Source organism: Ochotona princeps, chromosome 8 (assembly GCF_030435755.1).
Source record: "Ochotona princeps isolate mOchPri1 chromosome 8, mOchPri1.hap1, whole genome shotgun sequence".
NCBI classification, from domain to species: domain Eukaryota; kingdom Metazoa; phylum Chordata; class Mammalia; order Lagomorpha; family Ochotonidae; genus Ochotona; species Ochotona princeps.
In genome coordinates this window covers 46668494-46692148 of record NC_080839.1, presented here as the reverse complement: position 1 = coordinate 46692148, position 23655 = coordinate 46668494, and the positions used below count along the sequence as shown (strand labels likewise).

The 23655-nt window shown below is 54.8% G+C and overlaps 2 protein-coding genes across 6 annotated transcripts in view; both read left to right on the top strand.

Annotated features, from left to right (window-relative positions):
• The window catches only part of RAB11FIP5 (RAB11 family interacting protein 5), a 29069-nt gene extending 19237 nt beyond the window's left edge, over positions 1-9832 (top strand). The window contains exons 4-6 of one of the 3 annotated variants that reach the window (XM_036497787.2): positions 2537-4483; positions 7262-7451; positions 7655-9832. In XM_036497787.2, the coding sequence (XP_036353680.2) occupies positions 2537-4483; positions 7262-7451; positions 7655-7858 (2341 nt within the window). In that variant the 3' untranslated portion in view covers positions 7859-9832. The remainder of the gene's footprint in view (positions 1-2536; positions 4484-7261; positions 7452-7654) is intronic. The other 2 variants (XM_058667970.1, XM_004582801.2) reach the window with 2 other exon arrangements.
• Positions 9833-11693: 1861 nt separating this feature from the next.
• SFXN5 (sideroflexin 5) overlaps positions 11694-23655 on the top strand; it is a 95432-nt gene continuing 83470 nt past the window's right edge. The window contains exon 1 of one of the 3 annotated variants that reach the window (XM_004582802.2): positions 11694-11923. In XM_004582802.2, coding sequence (XP_004582859.2) covers positions 11819-11923 — 105 coding nt within the window. In that variant the 5' untranslated portion in view covers positions 11694-11818. The remainder of the gene's footprint in view (positions 11924-23655) is intronic. The other 2 variants (XM_036496689.2, XM_058667969.1) reach the window with 2 other exon arrangements.

Here is a 23655-nt window from a genome sequence, read left to right as displayed (position 1 = left end):
CCACACTCACTAGCCCTGCTGCTGGCCGTTCCCATTGAGCTGTGGTGTGGGCCACCTGCTGCAAGAGTGGTGCCTGTTCCCGCTCACCCCTGTGCTTCTTGGCACCAGCCAGAGCACCGTGTGCACACTAGGGGCTCAGAGGTGAAAGGCCTGATTTTCTGATGGAAAAAACACAGTAACTTTAGCCTCAAGCACTCCCTGCACACAAAGTTCCTCCATCCTGCATGGCATGGGCATAAGGGAGTCTCAGGAAGCCTGGAATGTACTGTGGCAGCTGAGAAACCCAATGGTGTAAGTGAGTAGCCATCACGTATGCCTGGTGACTTAGTACCAGTGTGGGTGCACCTGCTCTGCTGTTGCTGTGTTAGGTGTTGTGGTCTGAGAGGCAGATTCTGTGATTGCCTTCCTGGTAGCTGATGAGGCCCCCTGGGTCACTTCACTGTGCCCCAGTGATGTGAGGGGATGTGTCCAGGCATAGCTCTGGAGGAGGCCAAGTGGTTGGGGATCCCAGTAGGCAGGGGGAGAAGACCTGAGGGCACAGAGCAGGGCTGGGCCTGCCTCACATGCTCCCTCTGGCTGTTTGTGGGACTGCCTGGGCGGGGGGCCTTTGCAGACCCAGATGCACCCCTATCCCCCAGGACTGAGGGTTGGGTAAGCAGGGCACTCCTGGCCAGGATGTGTCTGCTGCTGAAACCTGGCCTCTAGCTGCAGGTGGCTCCCTGTTGTAGGACTGATGTGTCCAAATGAGCATATGGTGGATGCGTTAAGGGGCAGGTTCAGCCAGTCATCCTGAGGTGTCCCCACAGACCCTGAAGTTGGACATGGGATAGCTTCCCCCAACATTTAGTCCTGAAAGAGAAAAGCAACAGGACCAGTGGCCCTACTGCCGGGGTCCCAGAGAGTGGCCAGGCCTGCCTGACAGACTCCCAGATGCAGGAGTGCCCCCACCTCTGTTCCCTGTGCAGATGTGGCTGTTTGCAGAGGCAGCCATGTCTAAGAGCAGCTGGAGCGGTCTCAGGTGTGGGCCCAGTGGGACAGCAGCGAGAGGACATGTGCTTGGTGTGCAGCAGGTAGAGGGGACGTGCATGGGAGACTGTGTGGACACCACCTGCTCTAGGAAACCTCCTGGCTTGGTGCCTAGAGTCCCACTCTCCAGGGAGAGCCCTTAGCTGTCTCCCTACCAGTGGGAGCCTGTGTGCCTCTGGGGAGTGTGTGTGTTTGGGCAAGGGACCAGACTGCTGCTGAACCTGGACTGAGGCTCCCTGTCTGCACCCCTGGCACTCCTCTCCCTGCAGTTCCCGCCCCCCACACACACACACCAGCCAGCTAGCTCGAGCCTTCGGGGGTGAGTGGAACTGTGGGATGAGCTTACTGCTTTTCTGTGTCAATGGGACTTCTTGCCCTCAGACCATTGTGGCCACTGGTCACCAATGGAGTTCCTGGCAGCTCAGAGTGCCCCAGCCCTGTTCCTGGTGCGGGCAGGGGGCAGGGGCCTGACTCCCATGGTGGTGGTGCCTTGGCCCTGGGGCCTGCTGGGGATGTAGCTGCTGCTGGGGCTGTCATGGGAAGAACAGGATTGCTTACCTTCCTCCTCTTTCTGTGGTGAGATAAGACTGGAGCCCCTCCCTTGGATGGGGATTTGTTATAGGGATGCACAAGGCCACAAGAATGTCTGGAAACTGCATTTTTAGCCCATAGCCATGGGTTTGGGACCTGGGAGTGTCCTACGCGTGAGGCTCATTGCCTGTATCCCTGACACCGTGGCTGTTAGAGTCAGCTCTGTCCAGCCCCTCATTCCCTGCAGAAGGCACTGCTTTAGGAGAAGATTGTATTGCCTTTCCCCAGGGTGTCTCCATGGGCAGACAAGGGTCTGGGACACTGCTGGGGGGGGGCGGGGTGAGGGGAAGTGGGAGTTGGCAGAGGGGGAGGGAGGCCCATGAGGCCTAGAAATCCTAGGGATGCTGGGAAATCTCTGTGTAGGACCCCCGGGTGACAGTCACAGCAGCCATGTTCCCCCACCTTCATCCTCTGAGACCAGTCCTCATGGGCACCGTCTGCCAGGTGCAGGGGCTGTGTGGGCACACCTGACTCGGGCGATGTTCTCACCCAGTATTTCATCCTTCCTGACCAGTTAGGGTGCATGAGAGGAGTGGGCTGTCTCTGACTGGCGTCTTGGCACAGCTGACGACAGCCCCGTCTTCATCTCCTGCTTCTGCCAGGCATCAGTAGAAATAAGCCCATTTAGGAGTCCCAGTTCCAGGTGCTGGGTTCTGTCACCACTGTTGCTGTTCAGTGGTCAGGCCTGGGCAGAGCAGGAAGAATGCTGGGTTCAGGTTGGGATTGGCCTGTGGGAAGGGACCTGAGCTCACTCTGCCCGGCGTCCTCCTCCTCCTCAGGTGACACCTGATGGTATCACCACCGTCTTGCTCTGCCCCCTTGCCTGAGTGGCTGGTGGCAGGAATGGGGTGTGGTGCTCAGCAGGGTGTTCGGGTCTTGGCATTAACCAGGAGGCTCACGGTTTTGTCTCCCTCCACAGCCTGGACGTGTCTCCTCAGGTAGAACCTGACCCAGCTGCTCCTCCTCACCACCTCCCCTGCTCCCCCTGGGCCGCCGCCCCCCCCACTCCTGCTCCCACCGCTGCGCCCCTGCTAAGCACTAACCTTTTTGTAGCCGCCTCCCCCGCTGCTGCCGCCACCAGTGCCGCCGCCAGTGCCGCCGCCCCCGAAGCCACCCCATCTGGATTCTCGGGGGTCACCAACCCGTTCCTCACCTCCCTGCAAAGCAACCCCTTCTTCGAGGAGCTCGTAGCACTAAATTCTCCTTCACCTGCTCCCTCTCTCCCCAGGGCCTCGAGGGCCGACCCCGCCCCCCTGGCCTCCCCTGGGAAAGCCCTGCCTGAGTGGGACGACACCTTCAACTTCTTTGCCGTGGGCAGGCTGCGTCCAGAGGCCAGGAGCGAGGTCCAGGTCCCTACAGGAGTGGGGCTGGAGGTGGCTGGGCCACAAGACCTGGGCCCCAGGGCTGTGACAGTGAAGGCAGCAGAGCCCCTGGGAGGCCCTGGGGGAGGAGGAGGAAGAGGTGGGAGCAACTTGTGGCCAGGGCCCAGCGTCCCTTTGGACTTGGGACTGGACCAGCAGAGTGTGAGTGAGGCCACCTTGGGACTGCACGGGCCTGCCGGGGCCAGCCCACCTGCCTTATCAGCTCAGCTGCATGCAAGATCTTCGGCCTCAGATGTGGACAGTGAGCCGCCAGCCCCAGATGGGGAAGCAGGACAGAGTTCAGCAGGCAGTGGGACGTCTTTGTTCAGCTCCCCAGAAGTGATCAGTGTGTGGGAGAGGCTCCCTGGCCCTGAGGACAATGCCCCTGAGGCCCAGGATGAGGAGACCTCCCAGGCTGAAAGCCAGCTTTTCCACGAGCTCGATACAGTGGACGATTCCTGGCCTTGGGACGTGGTCACCGTGTCTCCTGCTGCCGAGACGGCCTCGCCTGTCCAGGGAGAGTCTGATGTGCAGCCACTTCCCCAGGTACAGCCAGAACTGCCGGAAACTGGGGTCCCCAGGGGGAGTGAGGGGCCAGCCTGCCTGGAACTGGATCCACAAGCTGTACCCAAGCAGGTATCGGACAAGGGACTGCAGCCCGGCTCGCCACCTCCCAAGCCACCGCGCCTCTTCACACCTTCCCATTCTCTGGCCCAAGAGGAGGCACAGGAGCAAGAGAACGCCTTGGAGGGACTGAGGCCCACGGGGGCAGGGACAGGGGGAGAAGATACCACCTCCAGTGTGCTGGCTGTGGGGCGCCAGGACAGCCTGGAGGAGGGGGAGAAGCCGAAGTCCGAGGAGGCTGGGAGCGGTTCTTCAGGAGTTCAGCTGGGAGAGCCAGACCTGGAGGATGTAGCAGAGGAGGATGCCAGCCCCGCCCCTGCATCTGGGCCCTGCCCGCCTGTGTCCACCAGCTGCTCTGAGGATCCTACCCCCAGGTCTCAGCACTCAGCAAGCTTGAGTCAGCAGATCTGGGGGGCTCCAGAGACTCAGAGCCAGGGACCAGTAGAAGAGGTAGGGCTTGAGCCCCTGTCGGTGACCTCCCAGCAGCCTGATCTGTGGGCTGAGGATGACACCCTGGAGCCCTTCTTGTCTCAGGAGAGCCGAGATCCACCTAGCCTCCCATTCACGTCCCCGCCAGGATCCAGGGAATCTTCCGTCCACTCTGGCCCAGAAGAGCTGCCCACACCCCCAGAGCCTGCCTTCCCACCCCCTCTCCCACCCTGGGCCAGCCACCGCCACGGAGGGCCTGACCCTCTGTGCTCTCCCGTGCCCGGAGTGTGGTCCCTCACCTCCTCTTCCCCACCCCTCCGAGAGTCAGCCTTCCACCCTGGGGGCGCCCCTGCCCTGCTTGGGGAGGACCACGCTGCAGCCACCCCAGCCTCCCCGCTTGTGCTTCTGCCCTTGGAGACACGACCAGCTGAGGAGCCACAGCCCAGCACCAGGTGAGTGGCCACTCCCAGAGGTGCTTTGCAAGAGGAAGAGGGTGGATGGGTTACCAAGCAGCTAGATGAGAGCTCTGCCCTAGTGTGCGTGTGTGTGTGTGTGCGTGTCGCGGGGGGTTAGTTAGGACAGAGGAGACTCAAGACCCCAGCCATGCCACCAGCTCTGATGCTGTGACGTCAGAGATGACTTCAGGGACTGACAGCATTCCTTCATAAGCCAAGGACTGGGGAGCCATGCTTGTGGGGTGCTGGGGGGAGCAGGAAAGTGAATAAGCCAGCACAAGCTAGTATGGGTAGGGGACACAGGAGCTGAGTCACGGACCCTTCTGAAGCTCGTGCACTCATCCCCGGGGAAATCCATTCTCCCATTGACCAGGAAAGGGACCACAGCAATTTCCTGTCCAGACTGGAGATAGGGTGAGGAGGGAAGCAGGAAGCCAGAGGAGGGGCCAAGCCTCAGGTATGCTGGGGACACTTGCAGAGGAAAGAGGTGAATTGAAACTCTTGATACCTTTGTGTCCCCCTGAGCACGGCCTTTGCAGCCACCCGTGCAGCTGAGCCCGCCACATCTTTGGCCTGTTGGAGAGAACTGAGCCCAAGATTTCAGAAGGTGGAGATGGTTGGGGGGGCAGGGGGTGATGGCTGCTGGTTGTGACTTTGCCTGAGTGAAGGGGGCAGAGCAGGGCTGGAGTTTGAGGAGCAGGCCAGGCACCAGCACTGGCCTCCATGTTCAGGCATTCACTGCTGTGTATTTTGCTTCATCCCAGTTTACTGGACCAGCTCTGTATGTCAGAGAGGGCATGTAAAGTTCATGTCCAGGAGCTGCAATCCAGCAGGGGATGCAAGTGCACCCAAGGGGGTCCCTGGCTGGCCAGGGCTACCGTGTGGCCAGTGGGTAGGAGGGATTTGCACTGTCCCGCCCTTCCTCCCCAGCACCATGTGTGGAGACCACTCCCTGAGATGAGAGGAAGTACAGGCAAGCTGGTAGCCACTGTTTGTAGTGTCCTCACTGCTCCTGCTGTCCCCAGCACTGCCACTTCGGGGAAAGTATCTCCTCTGGGTTCTTTCCAGAGGAGATAGGCTCCAACCCCATGCCTGGCACGTGCTCAGCTTCTTGAGGTGGATGGGCTACATACAGCTGTCGCCATTTCTCACGTGAGAGACTGATTTCCGTGAGAGCTGTGGTCCCCAGAGTCCCTCTACTGGAGCCCATGTCACAGCCCTTCATGTAGGTGCCCTGGGGTTGCGCTGGTCAACCTTCCCATCCCTGCTCAGCCCATGGGGTGGCTTAGAGCTGCTGCCCAGCTCTAGCCCAGTGCACGCTCCCAGCACACTGCAGCAGAGTACCCAGATAGGTTCTGCCCTGAGCCTAGGTGCTCTGCCATGCTCATGGAACCCTTGATCCTACTGCAGAACCATAGCTGCTTTCCCTGGGTGAGCTTTCCTAGGCCTGGGACTAAGCTGTTCCATTTGTGACATTTGGGCAGTCTACAACTCAATGCAGTGAACCTGACTTTGTAAGCAGGTCCCCCAGGGGCAGGTTGGTTGGTTTGTGAGCATAATGCTCAGGGGCTGTGTAACTGGGGGATCCCAGAGGAGGGTCCTGAATCAGCCTGGGAGTGATTAAGATTTCACAGAGCTTGGAAACATGTAGGAATCAGCAGGCTGATGGAAGGCAGGGGCAGTGTGCCTACGGAGGAATAACTTTTGTGTAAGAGGCTGTGGCTAGCTGAGCGTTGGTGGTGAGGAAAGGGGCAGGAACCAGATTGTGTTAGAGACTGTGTTTGTTTTCTTACCATGACAGGAGCTGTGGAAGGCTTTGGTAGCAGGGCCAATATCCTGCAGCAGGAGGGAGGGTGGGTTATCTATAGAAAAGTAGCTGATGGAGAGACCGGGGCTGGGAGGACGGTTTGCTAGCATAGGCCGATTGGTTGGAGAGAGACAGGCAGGTGGTGGGACTAGATTGACGCTGTCTGAAGCACAGCAGCTCTGCCCCAGCTGTGACTTGAGCACCACATGCTCAGAGCAGAGGGTGGGGTAGAGGGGAGCATGGTACCAGCAAGGTCCAGCCCACAGAGGCAGGGGTTCCACGGGTGGCAGGAGCAAAAGGGGAGGCAGGGACCTGTGGCACAGTATCAGCAAAGCCTGGGGAGGGACTGTCAGGTCAGAAAACCAGGTGGAGGTCTTAGGAGGGAAAGAGAGAGAAGGAGAGCGGCCTAAAGGACAAGGGTGGTCCAGGTGTGGGCTCCATGGAGCCCACAGAGGTGAGAACCAATGGTGTTGGCACCTCCAGCACGGGGTGGGCCCATGGGGCCAGTGTCCCATGGAATGGGTTGAGGAGCCAGCAGGAAGTAAAGAGTTAGGCCATGGCTTTTGTGCCCTGGAGTGGAAGGCCAGTGACACAAGGTGCCTGTCTGGAGCACCTGCAAAGCTGGGGAGGGTTCTGCCTATCTTAATAGGGCTGGGGAGCAGCCAGGAGTGAGAGTTGGTTGAGAGGGTGAGGTCTCACCATCCTGGGATGCCAGGAGACTTGGCTGCATCCCTCGAGAAAGGTTAAGGGAACTGGTCCAGGCGTAGAGTGTGTGGGATGGCCTCTGCTGTCCTTGCAGAGAGGCCAGGTCCTTGAGCAGTACAAGGATGCAACAGCATTAGGCACTGCTGCCTGGAGACCTTGACCGCCCAACAGGTTACAGGCTGCAGGCTGCAACCAGGAAGGTGGCCTCTACTTTGTTCCAGGCTCTTCTCTCCCCATCACCTGTCCTGTGTCTGTCTTCACAGCCCTCACCCCGTGAAGCCCCTCAGCGCTGTCCCTGTGGAGGGCAGCCCCGACAGGAAGCAGTCCCGCACCAGCTTGAGCACTGCCCTGAGCAGCGGCCTGGAGAGACTCAAGACAGTCACGTCGGGCAGCATTCAGCCGGTGGCTCCTGCACCCCAGCCTGGCCAGAGCACGGACACCAAGAGGCTGAAGGTGAGGGGGCACCTGACTGGGGGTGATGGAGCAGGGTGCTGGGGAGGGTGCACAACAATCCCAAAGTCAGCTGGGACAGGAGGTGGCTAGGAAGGCAGAGGCAGCTGCTCCAAGGGCCCGGGGAGGAGGTCCAGGGGTGAGCCTGGAATGGGTGGGCAGGCAGGCCCGGAGCTGCCCAGCTCATTGTTTATCCTTGGCCTCAGGACTCAGCCATGCCAGACCAGTCGGCCAAGTATTACCACCTGACACATGATGAACTCATCTGCCTGCTCCTGCAGCGGGAGCGGGAGCTGAGCCAGCGGAATGAGCACGTGCAGGAGCTGGAGAGCTACATCGACCGGCTGCTAGTGCGCATCATGGAGACCTCACCCACACTGCTGCAGATCCCTCCTGGCACCCCCAAGTAGCTCTCCAAGCCCCTGCCCCCTTGGGAGGCTTGGCTGAGTGCCTGCCAGCCCTCCTGCTGAACACTTCCCTGGGGAGACCATAGTCTGGTCACTCCTTGCTCCCCTCTCCCTCCTGCCTTTATTAGGCAGCTGGAAGGAACACATCAGGTTCTAGGTGCATTTTGTGTGTCTGGGAACCTTGGGTCTTCCCTACCTGCACTTTTTCATCTCCTTTAGCTTCAGGGGCTTCAGTGAACTGGAATAAGGAAGTTGGCCCTCAAGACAAAGCTAGGGGTGCACTGTGGTTTGATGTGTGGGGTGGTTTGCGCCCAGATTCTTATGCCTGCCCCCAATGCCCCTGCTCCCCTACAGATGGTCAGCCTTTTTTTTTCCCCACCGCCAAACCCTCATCTTGCAGCCCCTCCAGGGGCTACTAGTGTTCCTGGGATGGGGACAGGGACCAAGCTGCCCATCTGTAGGTTATGCACAAGCAGGACACCTACTCTTCAGTCTCATGCCCATTGCCCTGGGAGCCAGAAGCTGCTGTGCTCCAGCTTGGTTTCCGCTGTGTCCTGAGTCTCTGTCCATCTCAGCTGCTGGCAGAGTGTGTTGAGGGGAAGATGGGTGACATGGGTTCTCCAAGATTCTTTGTATCCCCACATGTGACCTTTTTGCTGGGAATGTGTGGCAGGTGGGGCCAGGTGGGCAGGGGGCTCCTCTTGGCTCCCCTCCCTCATGTGCGCCCTTCTAGGTCGGGCCTCTGAGATGCTTAGATTTTGGGGATCAAACCTCCATGTCTCTTCTGGCTCCCTGTCCAGATGCCAACACCCTGCTGCTGAAGGGTTTGAACTTCCAGAAACCGATTAAAATGTGCCTTTTGTGAGTGGGGTCTAGCACCTCTGGACGTAGACCTCCCCCACTCCTTTGTGCTGGATGTCCCCCCTCCTGTCTGAGCACATGGAGACAGCTCTGCCAGGGCCTGGGGGAATGTGTGTGGAAGGCAGAGCAGCCCCGTCCTTCCCCACTGCTACAGTGAATCTGTTGAGGGTCTGGCCAAGTTCCCTCCATCTTTCCTGCCATTGCCTCCTCCCTCCAGGTGGAGGATCTGAGGATAGATTGTACTGGATGGCAGGGGGCCTGGGGCTGCCCCACCGTCTGACACAGTCTGGCCTCAGTTCTGAAAGTGGGAGGTCCCACTGTGCCATCCCTGACTGTCCCGTCTGCCCCCATGGACTTGCCTGGCCTGGATCACAGTATCCTCTGAAAGGAAGGGTCTGTCCTTTGGCCCCCAGCCCCTCATTTTCTTGTGGAGAACACAGCAGGCCTCCTCCCATCCCAGCTTCTGCAAGGAACCTTTGGTGTCTGGGGACAGCCTGTGTTAATGAAAGCTGGAGGGGACAGGAGTGCTGCAGGAGCACACCTCTGGCCTGGGGTGGAGGAGCCAGCTCCTGTGGGACCATCTCTTTATCAGAGTGCCTGTGGGGTCTCTCGGGAGGACATGTGTTCCTGTGTATCCCCTTGCCAGGGTGGAGCAGAGGAATCCCCACACATCTCCTGCACACACAGGGAAAGCTCCAATAGAGCTAAACACCTTGAAGTCCCCTTATGAGTGCCGAGAGACCACAGGTGCCAGGTCCCTGGGACTTGAGTCACGTGTTAGGGAGTGAGGATGTGGGGGCCGGGGAGGTAGCTTTTCTGAGGGAGGAGGCCAGTCCCCCACCAGGTGTTCCCTGGTCCCATCCGAGCTCCAGTCACCCACTCACCGTTAATTCCAGGTCTCGCCTGGAGTCCAGGGCAGGCATGCGCCCCATGGTTCTTGCTAGATCATTTTTGCTCCTGGCTACAAATTGGAGGAGAGCTGCAGGTGGTCTGGGCAGGGAGTAGCAGTTCAAGCTCTGCTTTGCTGTTTGTCTTCCTAGTTCTAACTCCTGTTTATAAAGAGCTTGTTCTTCCATGTTTTGAGCACTTTATGAAGAATAAAATGTTCACCTACTGCAGGTGTCTGTTGTGTTCCTGTGTTGGAGCGAGTGTGTGGAGGTGAAAGCCTCACAGCCAGTCTCGGTGCTGGGGGAACACTTGCCCTGCCTTGCCATCAGGGGGCAGCACAGTGTGGGCAAAGGGTCTGGACTGTCTCTTCTCACTCCCAAGATAGGCCTGGGTGAGCACTGTGGGTTCATCCATGGGTACCATGGGGGAACATGGAGGCCCATAGAACTGATTTCTGTTCTCAGGCTGGTAGAGAGAGATAAGACACAAATCCAAAGTACAAATTGTCCTTCAGGATCAGCTGGAATCCCTGCATCTTTTGGGAGATTAGAGTTTCTCCAGGTTATTCGTGAAAGAGAAGCCCAGGCAGTATCCAGTTAGACCAAAGTGGGCTTCCCCATAGCTGAGACCAAATAATCCTGCCATCCTCATGGTGACACCGGCATCCCCGTTTAGTAAACTGGGCAGGTAATCCAGCTGGGAGTCTTGAACTGACCCATTCCCCAGGAGTGTGCTGTCTGTGCAACAGCTTGCTCTACTGCAGGATCCCCTTGTATTGAAAGTTCTTCTTGGGGGCTGCAAGGTAGTGTAACAAGCTAATCCTCTGCCTGCAGCACTAGCATCTCATAAGGGCGCCGGTTCTAGTCCTGCCTGCTCCACTTCCCATTCAGCTTCCTGCTTGTGGCCTGGGAGGGCAGTAGAGGACAGCCCAAAGCCTTGGGACCCTGCATCTGCGTGGGAGACCTGGAAGAGACTCCTGGATTCTGGCTTCATATTGGCTTAGATTGTAGCCCTTGTGGCCATTTGGAGGGTAAACCAGCGCATGGAAGATTCTCTGTCTTTCCTCTCTGTAAATCTGCCTCTCAGATTAAAAAAAAAAAAAAAATTTTTTTAATGAACGTTCTGCTTGCTGGTACTTGATAAGCACTGCTCCCTGCAGGCTTTAGGTGGGAGTGGCCTTCCGGAGTTTACCAAAGGAGGTGGAGGCAGAGGCTGCTGGGATGTTTAAGGCTTCCTGGTGAACTCAAGCCCATAGGTTACTTGAGTCCCTTGCTGTGAGTCGCCTGTGCCTGGCTCTGAAGACTGAACAGGAATCAGAAAGCCACAGCCTGGAGGCAGGCAGGTGGCACAGCGTCTGGGACACCGCTTCCTGGATCACAGTGTCTGGGTTCCAATCTGCTCTTCCTGGTAGGCGGCAGGTGATGGCTTCAGCAGTTGGGTCCCTGAGGGCTGGGCTCCTGACTTCAGCCTAGCAAAGTCCTGGCTGTAGGAAGCATGTGGGGCAATGACCCTGCTAGCGCTCTGCCTTTCAAATCAAAATAGGCAACTCAGTTTTAAAGTTGTAAGTAACAGCCCCTACTCCACAGACCTTATAGAGGAAAGGCAGGTACCGAAAACCAGAAATAGTTACACATGCCAAACCGTGGCATAACTGGGGAAAGTCAGGTGTTTGATGGATAGGGAAATGCAAATTTCAGGCTAGGGTCAGAGAGAGGCAGTGTGAGAATATCAAAGTTACTCTTCTGGGCGCAGAATGAATGTCTTTGGGATCGCGGGTGGGTGTTAGGGACAGGAGGAGGGGCGGCGGGCGAACGAGAACTGCGTGGAACTCCCCGCAGTGCCACTGCTTGTTAAAAGGCTTTCCTAGATGAAACCCACTCGGCCTGCAGTCCTTGCCTGTGTGGTCTCCGGTGGCCTGAGCTGCTCCAACTGCAGGTTGCAGATCAGCAGCGAAGCGGCGCCCCGCAGGCCGTCCGTGCGCGTGAGCCCTTCGCGGCCCGCAGGTCCGGAGCCCCGAGTTGTGCACCGCAGCACCCCTATATCGCTCTTGCAGTCCCGGGTTACCGTGCAGCGTGACGCGAGAGACTACACTCCCCACAACCCTCTGCGCATCCGGCTCGCTGCGGTTGCCTGTGGCCAATCGGGAAAGGCCGCCCTGGCGGGGGCCGAAGAGGGACATTTTAAAAGGGCCGGGGATTGCGGGTGTCAGTGGCCATGGCGGATACAGCGACTACAGCATCGGCGGCGGCGGCGGCCAGTGCCGGCAACACCTCGACCGATGCGCCTCCCTTCCAGCTGGGCAAACCCCGCTTCCAGCAGGTGAGGATCGGGCTGCGGGCTGCAGGTCAGCGGTGGCACCGGGAGGGCGCGCAAACTCCCCTTCAAAGTCCCCTTCCGTCCGAGGGTCTCCCACTCGCGGCTACCAGAGCTTGCAGCTGGTGCCTCGGGGACCTCGGCCACGGCTGTCCCTTCCCATTGGTCAGGGGGGCGGGTAAGGACTCTCCACGCTGCCTCTCCATTGGCCTTTGGCGCCGTCGCTCCCCGGTTACCCGCGCCCTCCAGCCTTCCCCGCCAGAGGGGCTCTGTGATTGGCCGCCGCCGGCCGCGGCCCGGGAGTCCCGGGCACCCAGGCTCCAACAGCTCCCTCAGGGTCTCTGCTGGGCTGTGCAGTGGCCTCCTGCGGGCGTCAAATTCGAGCGCCGACCCCGGGAGGCAAAGTTGGCGTGTCCGGGATGCTTCCTAACTTTTTTTTTCCCCCCGGGTGGTGAGACTGACGCTGCCTCTCAGCTGCTGGCCGCCCCGTTTCTCGCTGAGCGCACGCGCGCCCGGCGGCTGCGCTCCGGGTCCGCGACCCCAAGCCCGGTCCGCGCGCGGTGAGGTTTCGCTGTCGCCGCGGGCTGGCAGGCGGGTGCACCAAGGGATGGAGCCGGGGCGCGGGAAACGCTGTGTCATCCTCAAGGCTGCTGCCTGTCCTAGGAGCCGTCGCGCACCTGGACCCGGCGCTGCCGCGCGGGGCAGACCGGTTGAGTTCTTCGGGGGAGCGATGAGTGTGATCCCTTTTCTCCGGGACTGGCGTCGGGTGACAGGGGCTGTTCAGTGCTGCAGACCCTGGCCCCGTGGCTTCCGGCGGGGCTCTGCTGTGTACTAGGCGGAGAGATTGGACGCTGGGACACGTCTTTCGGGAGGTGGGGTGGCGGCTGAGGGGATCAGAAAGTTTTGGGGCAGGAAGAGGAGGATTCAAAGGCCAGAGGGTGGCGGAGGTGGTGGCACAGGCAGCGGCGGCAGCTGGGTGTGGGGAGCTGCTGATTGACTGCTAGGTTTTGCTGATATAATTAGGGGGAGAGCTGTGCTCTTGTGCCTTCAGGGAAAATGTCCCCAGAGCTTCTAATCAAGACTTGAGAGCCTTTTAAAGACAGGCAGTGTCGACCTGTGGGTGACTGAGGGAAAGCAGGGCCAGACTGCAGGGTGAGGGTGGGGGAATCCCCTGCCAGGGCTAGATTGGTCCTGCTGCGCCCCACTGTGCGTCCTTCGTCCAGGCCTACAACCGCTGGGGACCAGGGAGTGCCTTCTTTTTACTAATGGGTCCCCCTGGTGATCCTGTCTACTGTGACCTCTGGCCCCCTTTGTGGGGTCCTCACAGCTCACCCTCTTCCTGCAGTTGGTCCCTCGGGCCCTGGATGTACTCCAAGCCTGGTGCAAAGAAAGGGCTGACCTTGCTCTGCTCCTTCTTACCCTGAGACATGGGCAAAGATTCCTGGGGTGGACTTTTGTCCTGTGGCACTTGTTAGTGTGGCACTTGGGGATGTTCTGTTGCCTGTGTGGAGTACCTATGAGAGCCCTTCGCTGCAGTCTGTGCTGGGGCAGTGGATGGATGCTTTGAGTGACTGCTGTGGAAGGTAGGGAATGCAGGTGCTGTCTGGAGCTCCCTTCCTCCAAACCAGTGACCTGCTGGAATCACAGGTTGTGATTCATCCATGTTCAGAATGTCTCCTCCTCCCTCCAAGCCTGTTTCTCCCACTCAGTTGCCGGCTCTGCCAGCAACCAGGCTTGCCACCCAATGTTGGAGTGGGGAGCCTGGGATCACCTCACAACACCCCTTCCTCTCCCTCAGCAGACCAGGGATCTCATCTGGGTTACAGGTTTCAGGTCATGGTTTACCACCTGCATTTTAACCCAGTCAGTTTCCTGGGCCACAGTTAGAGGTCTCCCTGCTTTCATGGCGTCTGTCTTCCAATCCCTCCCCCTTCTGCACAGCAGAGTCCCAGCAATGCATGTCTGATCAGGTGATCTCCCCTTTTGCTACACCCTTAGCGCCCTTCTTCTGAGACTAAGAAACCCTTCCCCTTTAAGAGATTTATTTATTTGAAAGGTAGAGTTACAGAGAGAAGAATAGAGAAAGGGAAGGAGAAAGAGATTTTCCATCTACCATCTACTCAACAGTGACCAGTAAGGAACTTCATCCATGTGGCTGCAGGAGCCCTAGCACTTGGGCCATGTGTTGCTGCTTTCCCAGGGGCATTAGCAGGCAGTTATGCAGAAAGTGGAGCAGCTGGGACTTGAGCCAGTACTCATTCGTGATGTGGATGCCCCAAGGGTCTGCAAGATCCACCCCTCTGACCATCCTGCCTCCCACCATATTGGCTGCCTTTCAACCTTTCAGCCTACTCTTCCTTCCCCCCACTGGGTTGTCTGCTGGAACGGTGCCTCTTCCCCAGCCTCAGCTCCTGCCCCATTCCTCCTGGTTCCTAGCATGTCTACGCAGCACCATCCCATGTCTGGTTGAGTCTTGACTACACTCCCTTTCTGCAGAGCCCCCAGCTCAGTACAAACATTGATTTGGGATAGCTATTACACTATTCTCTGTCTTCCCTATTTGACATTAAAATATATATTTATTTGAAGGGGAGAGAGATAGAGACAGCTCCCATCTCCTGGGTCAGTCCCCACGTGTCTGCAGTGACTCCTGCATGGGGCTGAAGCTGAGATCTGGGAACTTGATCCAGGTCTCCAAGATGGGTGGAAGGAACCCAATGACTTAAGCCCTTACCTATTGCCTCCCGGGCGTGCATAAGCAGAAACTGGACTGAGGATTTGGAGTCAGTTACTGAACTTGGCATTCTTTTTAAGGTTTTCTTTTTCTTTTTGAAAAGCAGAGAGACCTACATTTTCCATTGGCTGGTTTATTCTCCACATACCAGTAGCAACCTGGACTGAACCAGGCCAAAGGCAGGAGCTTGGAACTCAGTGCAAATATCCTGTGTGTGTAGCAGAGACCCAACTACTTGAGCTGTCACCTGCCATCTCCCAGGCTGTACATTTGCAGAAAGCTAGAGTAGACAGCTAAGCCAGGACCTGAATGCAGGCATTCTAATATGGGATGTGGGTGACCCAGTTGTTGCATGCCAGCGGCTTTATTAAGTTTCTTTTAATCTGTTACTACAAAGATCTGATGGTCTTGTAAAAGAAAAGGAAAAGGAAGGATCGCAGAAACCTAGTAACATATGAACAAAGTCTTATTGTTTATACTAATGGTTAGGTTGCAGGTGGTTGACTCAATCAACAACAAAGGCTTTCGTGACACCCTGACCAAAATGCAGGTAGTCCTTACTTTATCATCACCTTTCTCAGGCAGTGGGCCATTCTGAGCTTGCGAGTTCCCATGCATCCCATAAAGTTGTTGAAGGTAACCCTGGAACAGAAGAGTATCTAACTTTGAGAAGACAGAGAGAAGCCTCAGACCGGATCCCCGCCTGCCACTGTCTGCTTAATTCCTAAGCCTAAGCATGTTGAACTGCAAAGAATTCACAACACCCAGAATCTTTTTTTTTTTCAAGTTTCATGTATTTATTATTCAGTGCAATAAGCTGTAGTAAATCAACCTGATCACATGCATTTGGAGAAGTATTTCCTGGTTAAGTGGAAAATTGTGTGAATAGCTTCTAGAAGACATTCATTCTAAGCAGCTTTATAGTGACACATGTCACTTAGAAGTCTGGACCTTCTTCAGTTTACCATAGCCTACTTGTATTGATCATTGGGACCCAGTTTGTTCCAGGGTTCTAGGTTATTCTTTCTGTCCCAACTGACATCTGGATTGAACAAAGCAAGATGCATGACATACAGTGCAGCTCCAGTCCCTCCTGCTCCAATCAATATGAAGAGGGGAATCAAGCTGGGGTGCTGCTTGGCCTGGCCGAGCACTTGGCAGAGCATCTTTGCAGCAGGAGCCTCTGGTCAAAGCTGGAAGGCCCAGGCTACCAACACCCAGTGTCTTAAACACTGGGGCAAATGCCCGTTCCCTCACTGGCATCTTAACTTCTAGGCAACATGTCTACCCTTGTCTCCTCCTTCTGGGGGGTTCAGGCCCCATGAATTCAAAGATTGTGCTTGGCTGGACCCCTGCTGACGGCACAGTGCCTGGCACCCAAGATGTGCTTAGTAAGATTTGCTGACTAAATGCATTGCTGCAGTGGCTCTTTGTGGGCTTCAGCTAAATCATCATACAAGGTTGTAGCTGGGCAGCTGGGCTGCCTTTTCTCTGAATTGTTCCTTAGGGATTGTATAGGATTTCAGTGAGGTGGCGGCATGTTTGGTGGAATAAGAATCTTCAGTCAAGAGGGGCTTGGGTGCAGGGGGCTCTAAGGAAGTGAGCCTAAAAAACACACAATCTGTCCCATGTGTGCTGGGTTGGTGAGCTACCTCAGGGCTCAACCCTCATCTCTGGCCCCTGCCTTCCATGCTCAGCACACAGTAGGAATCCCGAGGGTGCTGCTTGCCCTGTGCTGGCTGGACAAAAAGCCTGCCTCAGGGTGCTTCAGAGTGCAAGGGGCGTTTCCTAACACCCCTTGACACTAGGGCTGTCACTGTCACTGTCCAAGTGGCCCCACTGCTTCCCGTGGAACTTGGAATCAAGGCCTTTCTCTGGAGTCACCCCCCAGGAGCTCCTCTCACCTCCTTTCCTCTGTCAAGGTCTTCTTGGGCAGGAGGATGGGGAGGAAGGAGCACTGAGCAACATCAGATGCTGGTGAAAGGGTGGTGACTTTGGCCTGTGCCCATGTTTCTTTCCATAAGATGATGATGATAGGGGTTGTGGTTGTGCAGTGAGCTAAACTTGCTGCATGTGGTGCCAGCATCCCATATGGGCACTGGTTCAAGTCCCAGCTGCTCTACCTCCAGTCCAGCTTCTTGCTGTTGTACCTGGGAAAGCAGTAAAAGTTGGCCCCTGCCCTTCATATTAGAGACTCAGATGGTATTCTAGGCTCCTGCTTTGTACTTGACCTAGTCCTGGGTGTTGCAGCCATTGGAAAATGAACCAGCAGATGGAAGATCTCTCTGTCTCTTTCTCTGCCTTTCAAATAAATAAAATAAATATTTTTTAAAAAGCAGGTGATGGTGATATTGAGAATGGTCACCACCTTTGTGCATAGTGACTTACTTGATTTTCACAGCCCTGTGTGGCAGGTGCAGTGGTGTCCTGTCTGTAGGTGAGGAGACTGCAGCTCACAACAGGTTGAGTCACTTGTTAGGCTGCCTGGTTCCAGAGTTCACTTTTATTTGTTTATTGTCAATCTTTTTTAGGGTGGTAGGGACCCAAGTATGTGAGACTTCACCTGTTGCCTTCCTTGTTGCACATCACGGGAAGTTAGAATCAGAGCCACACTTGATCCCAAACACTCCAGTCTGCGAAGCCGACGTTTGGGATTTTTTAGATTTACAAAAATCAAAAGGAAAGCAAAGGATTCCTACATAGCCCTCAGCCAGTATCCCCATGATACAGTTGGCTACTAAGAAGCAAAGCAAAGGATTCTTACATAGCCCTCAGCCAATATCCCTGTGATACATTTGGCCACTAAGAAGCAACTAATTGATACTAAGAAGCAACATTGTTGTGTTACAGTACTATACTCCTGACTTAATCTGAGTTCAACTTTTTTTTACACTAATGTTACTTTCTGTTACAAAATCCTACCCAGGTTCCCTTATGACATTTAGTTGTCATGTCTTAGTCAACACTGCTCTCTGTTAGGTTTTGACTTTTCTTGTTTCTGATGACCTTCATGTTTTTGGGAAGTCCTGCTAGAATATTTCGTAGGACATCTCTCCGTCTGGGTTTGCCTGATGTTTTGAAAGTACCTTTTTAGGAGAAGAATATCATATCACAGGATTATTTGGGACTAATTTTTAACAAGCACAGCACTCTTAATATACCTGATTATTTCTTTTTTTAAAAAAAAGATTTTATTTATTTTTTACTGCAAAGTTAGATATACAGAGAGGAGGAGAGACTAAGAGGAAGCTCTTCCGTCTGCTGACATACTCGCCAAGTGAACGCAATGGCTGGTGCTGATCCGATCCAAAGCCAGGAGCCAGGAACTTCCTCCAGGTCTCCCACATGGGGGTAGGGTCCCAAGGCTTTGGGCCGTCCTCGACTGCTTTCCCAGGCCACAAACAGGGAGCTGGATGGGAAGTGGAGCTGCTGGGATTAGAACCAATGCCCATATGGGATCCCGGTGTGTTCAAGGCGAGGACTTTAGCTGTAGGCCACTGCGCTGGACCCAATATACCTAATTATTTCTTAATATCCTCAAACAACCAGTCATTATTCACATTTCCTTGATTGTTTATTATTACTATTTTTAAAGACCTGTTTATTAGAGTGAAGGAGAGATAAATATGGGTTACACCCTAAATGGTTGCAACAACTAACTCTGAGCCAGTCTAAAGTCAGGAGCTTTACTGGGGTCTCCCATGGGAGTGCAGGAGCCCAAGACCTTACTTGGGCCATTCTCCATTGCTTTCCAAGGCTTTATCAGGGAGCTGGATCAGAAGCAGAGCAGCCAAGACTTGAACTGGCCCTCATATGGGATCATTGTCACAAGTGATAATTTAACGTGTTGTGCCGTACTGCTGGCTCTGTCCATTAGTTTTTATTGTTGGTTTATTTGCATCAGAATCCTAAGCCTCACATACTACATTTGGTTCTTATGTGTATCTTTTATCTGCTAATCTCTTTCCCTCCCCCCTCCCAACCCCCAGTGTTTGTTGAAGAAATAGTCGTTCATCCTGGAGACTGCCCCATTCTTCCTCAGTTCTGGTTGTGCATCTCCATGGCGTTGCTTAGCCAGTTCCTCTGTCCCCCTCGTTTGCCTATGCACTCAGAGTTTGTGCTTTGAACCACTCTCCTAAACACCTCACCAAGCAAGATGGCGACAGTGGGGTGGGGGGCCTCTGAGACCTGCCCTATTCCCTTTCCTCCTCTTCCACCGCTTCCTCTCCTGGGCTTGCTTTCCGGGACAGAAAACTAGCCCATGAGCCTCTTTCCACTGGTCTTCTAGTGGATTCAGAGTAGGTGCTGTTTTTATTACTTTCCTTGACCTCTTCAGAGGTTTCACTTCTCTCATCAGAGGAACAGGATAAGAGTGTGTTGGTGTCCCAGCAGGACTGAAGTCTTTAGGGACAGGGTAAGAGGCCATCCTTGAGTCCTGGCTGAGGGGTCTGCATGGGTACAGGGGGAACCTCTCATACAGTTTGCCAGAAGCAATGTTCCCATCCCACAGTGTTTTGCAGGGTGTTCTGTTTCGTCCTATCCTTCCCACTGCATGCACCTGAGCGTGGCTGCATTTCTAAGTTGCTCCTGGAGCTGGCAGGCAAGTGGAGAGGGACTGCATCTCCTGGAACCCACCCCAAAATGAGAAAGGCAGAATCCCTGAATGTGTGCCCAGGTGGGTCTGTGTGTTGTGTGACTGGGCACTACTGGGCACCACTTGGCTGCCCTAGGCTTTCTGCCTTGGGGATTTCATTCCTGATGTGGAAGAGCAGCCGTTGAGAGGCCTAGGCTGGGGGCTGCTTCAAGCAAGGCCTGTGCTCTTCCCTTGGGCCCTGTGCATGGGAAGCAAAGCATCCATAGTGAGAATAGCTGACTCATCTTTCTTGTGAAGGGGAAGGGAAGGAATCATTTGGCTGACTCACTCTTTATCCACTGGCTGTGGTTGCAGAGAGATGGGCGGTGGATGTTGGGGGTGGGAAAAGGTGTGCATCTTTAACTGCTGAAGAAATTAAAACAGGGAACTCACTGAGAAAGTACCTGCCTTGGGGTACAGGGAGTGCAGAGCTGGGGCAGCAGCTGCAGGAAGCCTAGTATCTCATCAGCACTGCCTGCAGCTGCGTGGTATGTTCTGGAACCTCCCTCTGGATGGCTCCATGACCCATTGCTGAGCTTAGCACTACCAGAGACTTGGCTGTGTAAGGAGGAATGAACTGTCTTCCTCTGGACTGGCTGTTACTGCTTGGCCAGAAATCCCATGCACCTGCTTAGCTTCAAGTCAAGTGTCTCTGGCCCTGACAATGCACATGAATCTTAACTTTATGCATTCTTTTTTGCTTTTTTAAGATTTGTTTATTGGAAAGGCAGATTTATATACAGAAGGAGAAACAGAAAGAACTTCTGTCCACTGGTTCACTCCCCAAGTGGCTGCAATGGACAGAGCTGAGCTGATCTGAAGCCAAGACCCAGGAGCCAGGAACTTATTCCAGGTCTCCCATGCAGGTGCAGGGTTCCAAGGCTTTGGACCATCCTCCACTGCTTTTCCAGGCCACGATCAGGGAGCTGGATGGGAAGTGGATCAGCCAGGATTAGAACTAGTGCCCATATGGGATCCCGGTGCATGCAGTGAGGATTTAGCTATTAAACCATTGTGCCATGCCCTGAACTTTGTTTATTCCAAGGAGGCCAGACCCAGAGTTCTGTTGTCTGCCCACAGCCTGTCTCTGTTTGAGGCCCACTGGAACCTTGCTTCATGTAGATTTTACTCCCTCCGCTCTCCAAATTCCATCCCATGTAGTATCATGAAGTTCCCTGCTGTGTGGCCTTCCTTGCAAGGAGGAATCTGAGTTTGTGCTAATTGAATGAGGCCCCTGTCATCACCCATTGCATTTCTATCTCAGAGCCCTCTTGTGAACCACAGGCCTCTATTTCCAAGTATTAAAATCTCTCAGGGCCAGCACATAGTGAGCCAGACATAGAGAGCTAAGCTTCTGCCTATGGCACCGACATCCCATATGGGTGCCAGTTTGTGTCCCAACTGCTCCACTTCTGACGCAGCTCCCTGCTTATAGCATGGGAGGGCAGAGGAAGATGGCTCAGATCCTTGGGCCCCTACACTCACATGGGAGACCTGGAAGAAGCTCCTGGTTTTGGATTGGCTAAAATTTAACCATTGTAGCCATTTAGGGAGTGAACCAGCAGATGGATGATCTCTGTCCTCTCTCCCTCTCTCTGTGCTTCTGCCTTTCAAACAAAAATAAATAAATCTTTTTTTAAAAAAAAATTTCCATGTTCATGACCAATACAGATGGTTGTCCTTTCCTCTGAGTGAGTCTGCTGCTGGCTTTTCTTTCTTTTTTAAAAAAAATTTTATTATATTATTTACGTTTATTGAAAGTCATATATACAAAGAGGGGGAGAGACAGAGGGGGAGATATTTCATCCACTGATTGACTCCCCAAGTGGCTGAAATGACCAGAGTTGAGCTGATCTCCGAAGCCAGGAGCCAGGAGCTCCTACATGGGTGCAGGGCCTTAAGGCTTTGGACCATCTTCTACTGCTTTCCAGGCCACAAGCAGGGAGCTGGATATGAAATGGAGCCACCAGGATACAAACCAGTGCCTATATGGGATCCCAGCGCATGCAAGGTGGTGACTTTAGCCACTAGACTACTGCACCAGGTGCTAAATTTTATTTTTTATATTTGATGATGTTTACATAGTTGACTAGGGTAGGAAGGGTCGAGGACTAGGGGAAAGTGGGTGAGACCATTATTTCCAAATCTTCCCCCTCTTCCTCCTGTATCTGGGGGAAATGGAGAAATAGTAGAGAAGCCATACCCAGCCTCTCAACTGCCCTAATACCTGGGAATGGGGACTGGCCACCTTGTACCATCCCAGGGTCCCCAGTGTGGAGCATGCTCCAAGGGTTCCACTTAAGTAGTTACTTTCCATCTGCTGACCCAGTCCACCCCAGAGTCTCCATTCACCCAGAGATTTGCTGTCAACGCTTGGCTGGGGCAGTTGAACAATTTGTTCTGCTCTCTTTCCTCTACTGTGGTACAAGATATCCTCTGCAATCCCCAATGGACTGCCATATCTGGGCATGCTTTCCACTGCTCCATCTTGGCCACTAAGGCGGTCAAGTTCTGACACATGTACTTATGGTCAGATCACAGATCCTATGATTCTCCCCATGGTTGGAGTTCTGAGTCCATCTATTCAGTCGAGGAGATTCCCACAGAGACCTCATCTGAGGTGATCCCAGACCTGACTCTTGTGTGTGATTGCCAGCATGGGGTCTGGTTTAGTCTGTCACCCATGTCAACCTACACACACTGTGGTAGTTGGAATTGCTGGGTCAGTTCTGTCTCCAACCCATTTCTTATATAAACCAAGATGGATGCTGTGGCCCAGCCCAATGCTGCCCACCGCACATTCGGCCCTCATGTTTGCCAGCAGAAACTGCAACCTAGTTGGGGCAACCCCCCATTAACTCCTACCAAATCCACTCCCATCCCCGGTTCCTGTACTTGCCAGTATATGCAGCAGATGGATTCAATCTGTCCTGCATCCCATTCAGCTCAATGGGTGTTCAAACCTAGTTCAACCCAATCGACTCCACTATCTAGCCCACACTCATGTGGTGGGTGTCACCGCCTGTCTAACCAGGCCAGCCCTCAGCCATGGTTCTCATGCTCACCGGTGGGAGTTGCAGCCCATCAGAGAGCTGCCCACAGTTCCCCTAACAGGAACACTCCTAGCCCTGGATCTTGCACTTGTCGGGTGGTACTTCAGTCTTTCCTGACAGAACCTGCCGTTAGTCCCAGCATTTGCCAGCTGATACTGCACCAAAGCCCTACCAACCTGCATTTACTGTGGCTCATGCCTGCCCCAGAGGATATGGTCACTTAGCCCAGTCTGGCTCTCCGCCTAACCCAGATCACATGCAAGCCAACAAGTGTTATAGCCCTCTCTGACTTGGTCTGCGCCTTATTCCAGTACCCACACTCACTAGTGGGAGCAGTGACCCAGCAGAATAGCCGCTAGTACCCACCCTACTGGCCTTGCACTACTCTCCCCCCAACCCTGGGTCTCACATGTGCTGGTGGGTGCTGTGGACCAGTCTGGCATGGCCTACCTCACGTTGATATTTGCCAATAAATGCTGTAGCCTGGATTGGCCCAGCCTGCCCCCAGTTCTAGCTCATGCTGGTGGGTGCTGCAGCCTAGCCCAGCCCATCCAGCCCTTAGTACTTGCCCTAATGTGGACTGGCTGATGTTGCACCTAACTCAGCTTATCCTGCACCCTGTCCTGGTTCTCAAATCTGTGAGTAGGTGTTATGAACTAGCCCAGCTTGCCTGACCATTTACCTGACCCACATGTATGCTGGCAGGAAATATCACCTGGCATGATCTGGGCTGCTCCCAGCCTTGGTTCTTGCGCTTACCTGAAGGGACTGTGTCATGACAAAGGAGTTCCCCAAGCTCCTCTATCAGGCTTCCTCCCAGTGGTAGATCTCACACACACCAGTGGGTCCTTGGCCCTGACTAACTTAGTCCATCTCCTGTCCTGGCAGAAACAGTGGCCTTGCCAACTGGCCCATATCCATTCTGATTATAACTGTTGGGTGTTATGGCCCAGCCACACCTGGTTCACACCCAGATACAGCTCTCACATGGTTTAACAAGTGCCAAGACCTAGCCCAGCCCGTCCTACACCAACTTTGGCTCTTCCAAGCACCAGTGGGTGCTGGAGTCTAGCTCAGTGTAGTACACCCTAGACACAGTCCACACCCATGCCAAGGGATACTACAGTCATGTTCTGCCTAGAATGCCGTCCCCATTCTGGCTGTTGGACCCAGATGGGAACCACAGTCCAGCAGGGGTATCCCCTTAACTCCCAGTCAGGCCTATTTCCAACCACAGATCATGCACGTGCCAGTGATTGTTCTGACCCAGCTTGGCCTAGACCCTCATCTGTCTTGACCTTTGCCTTTGGATGCTGCA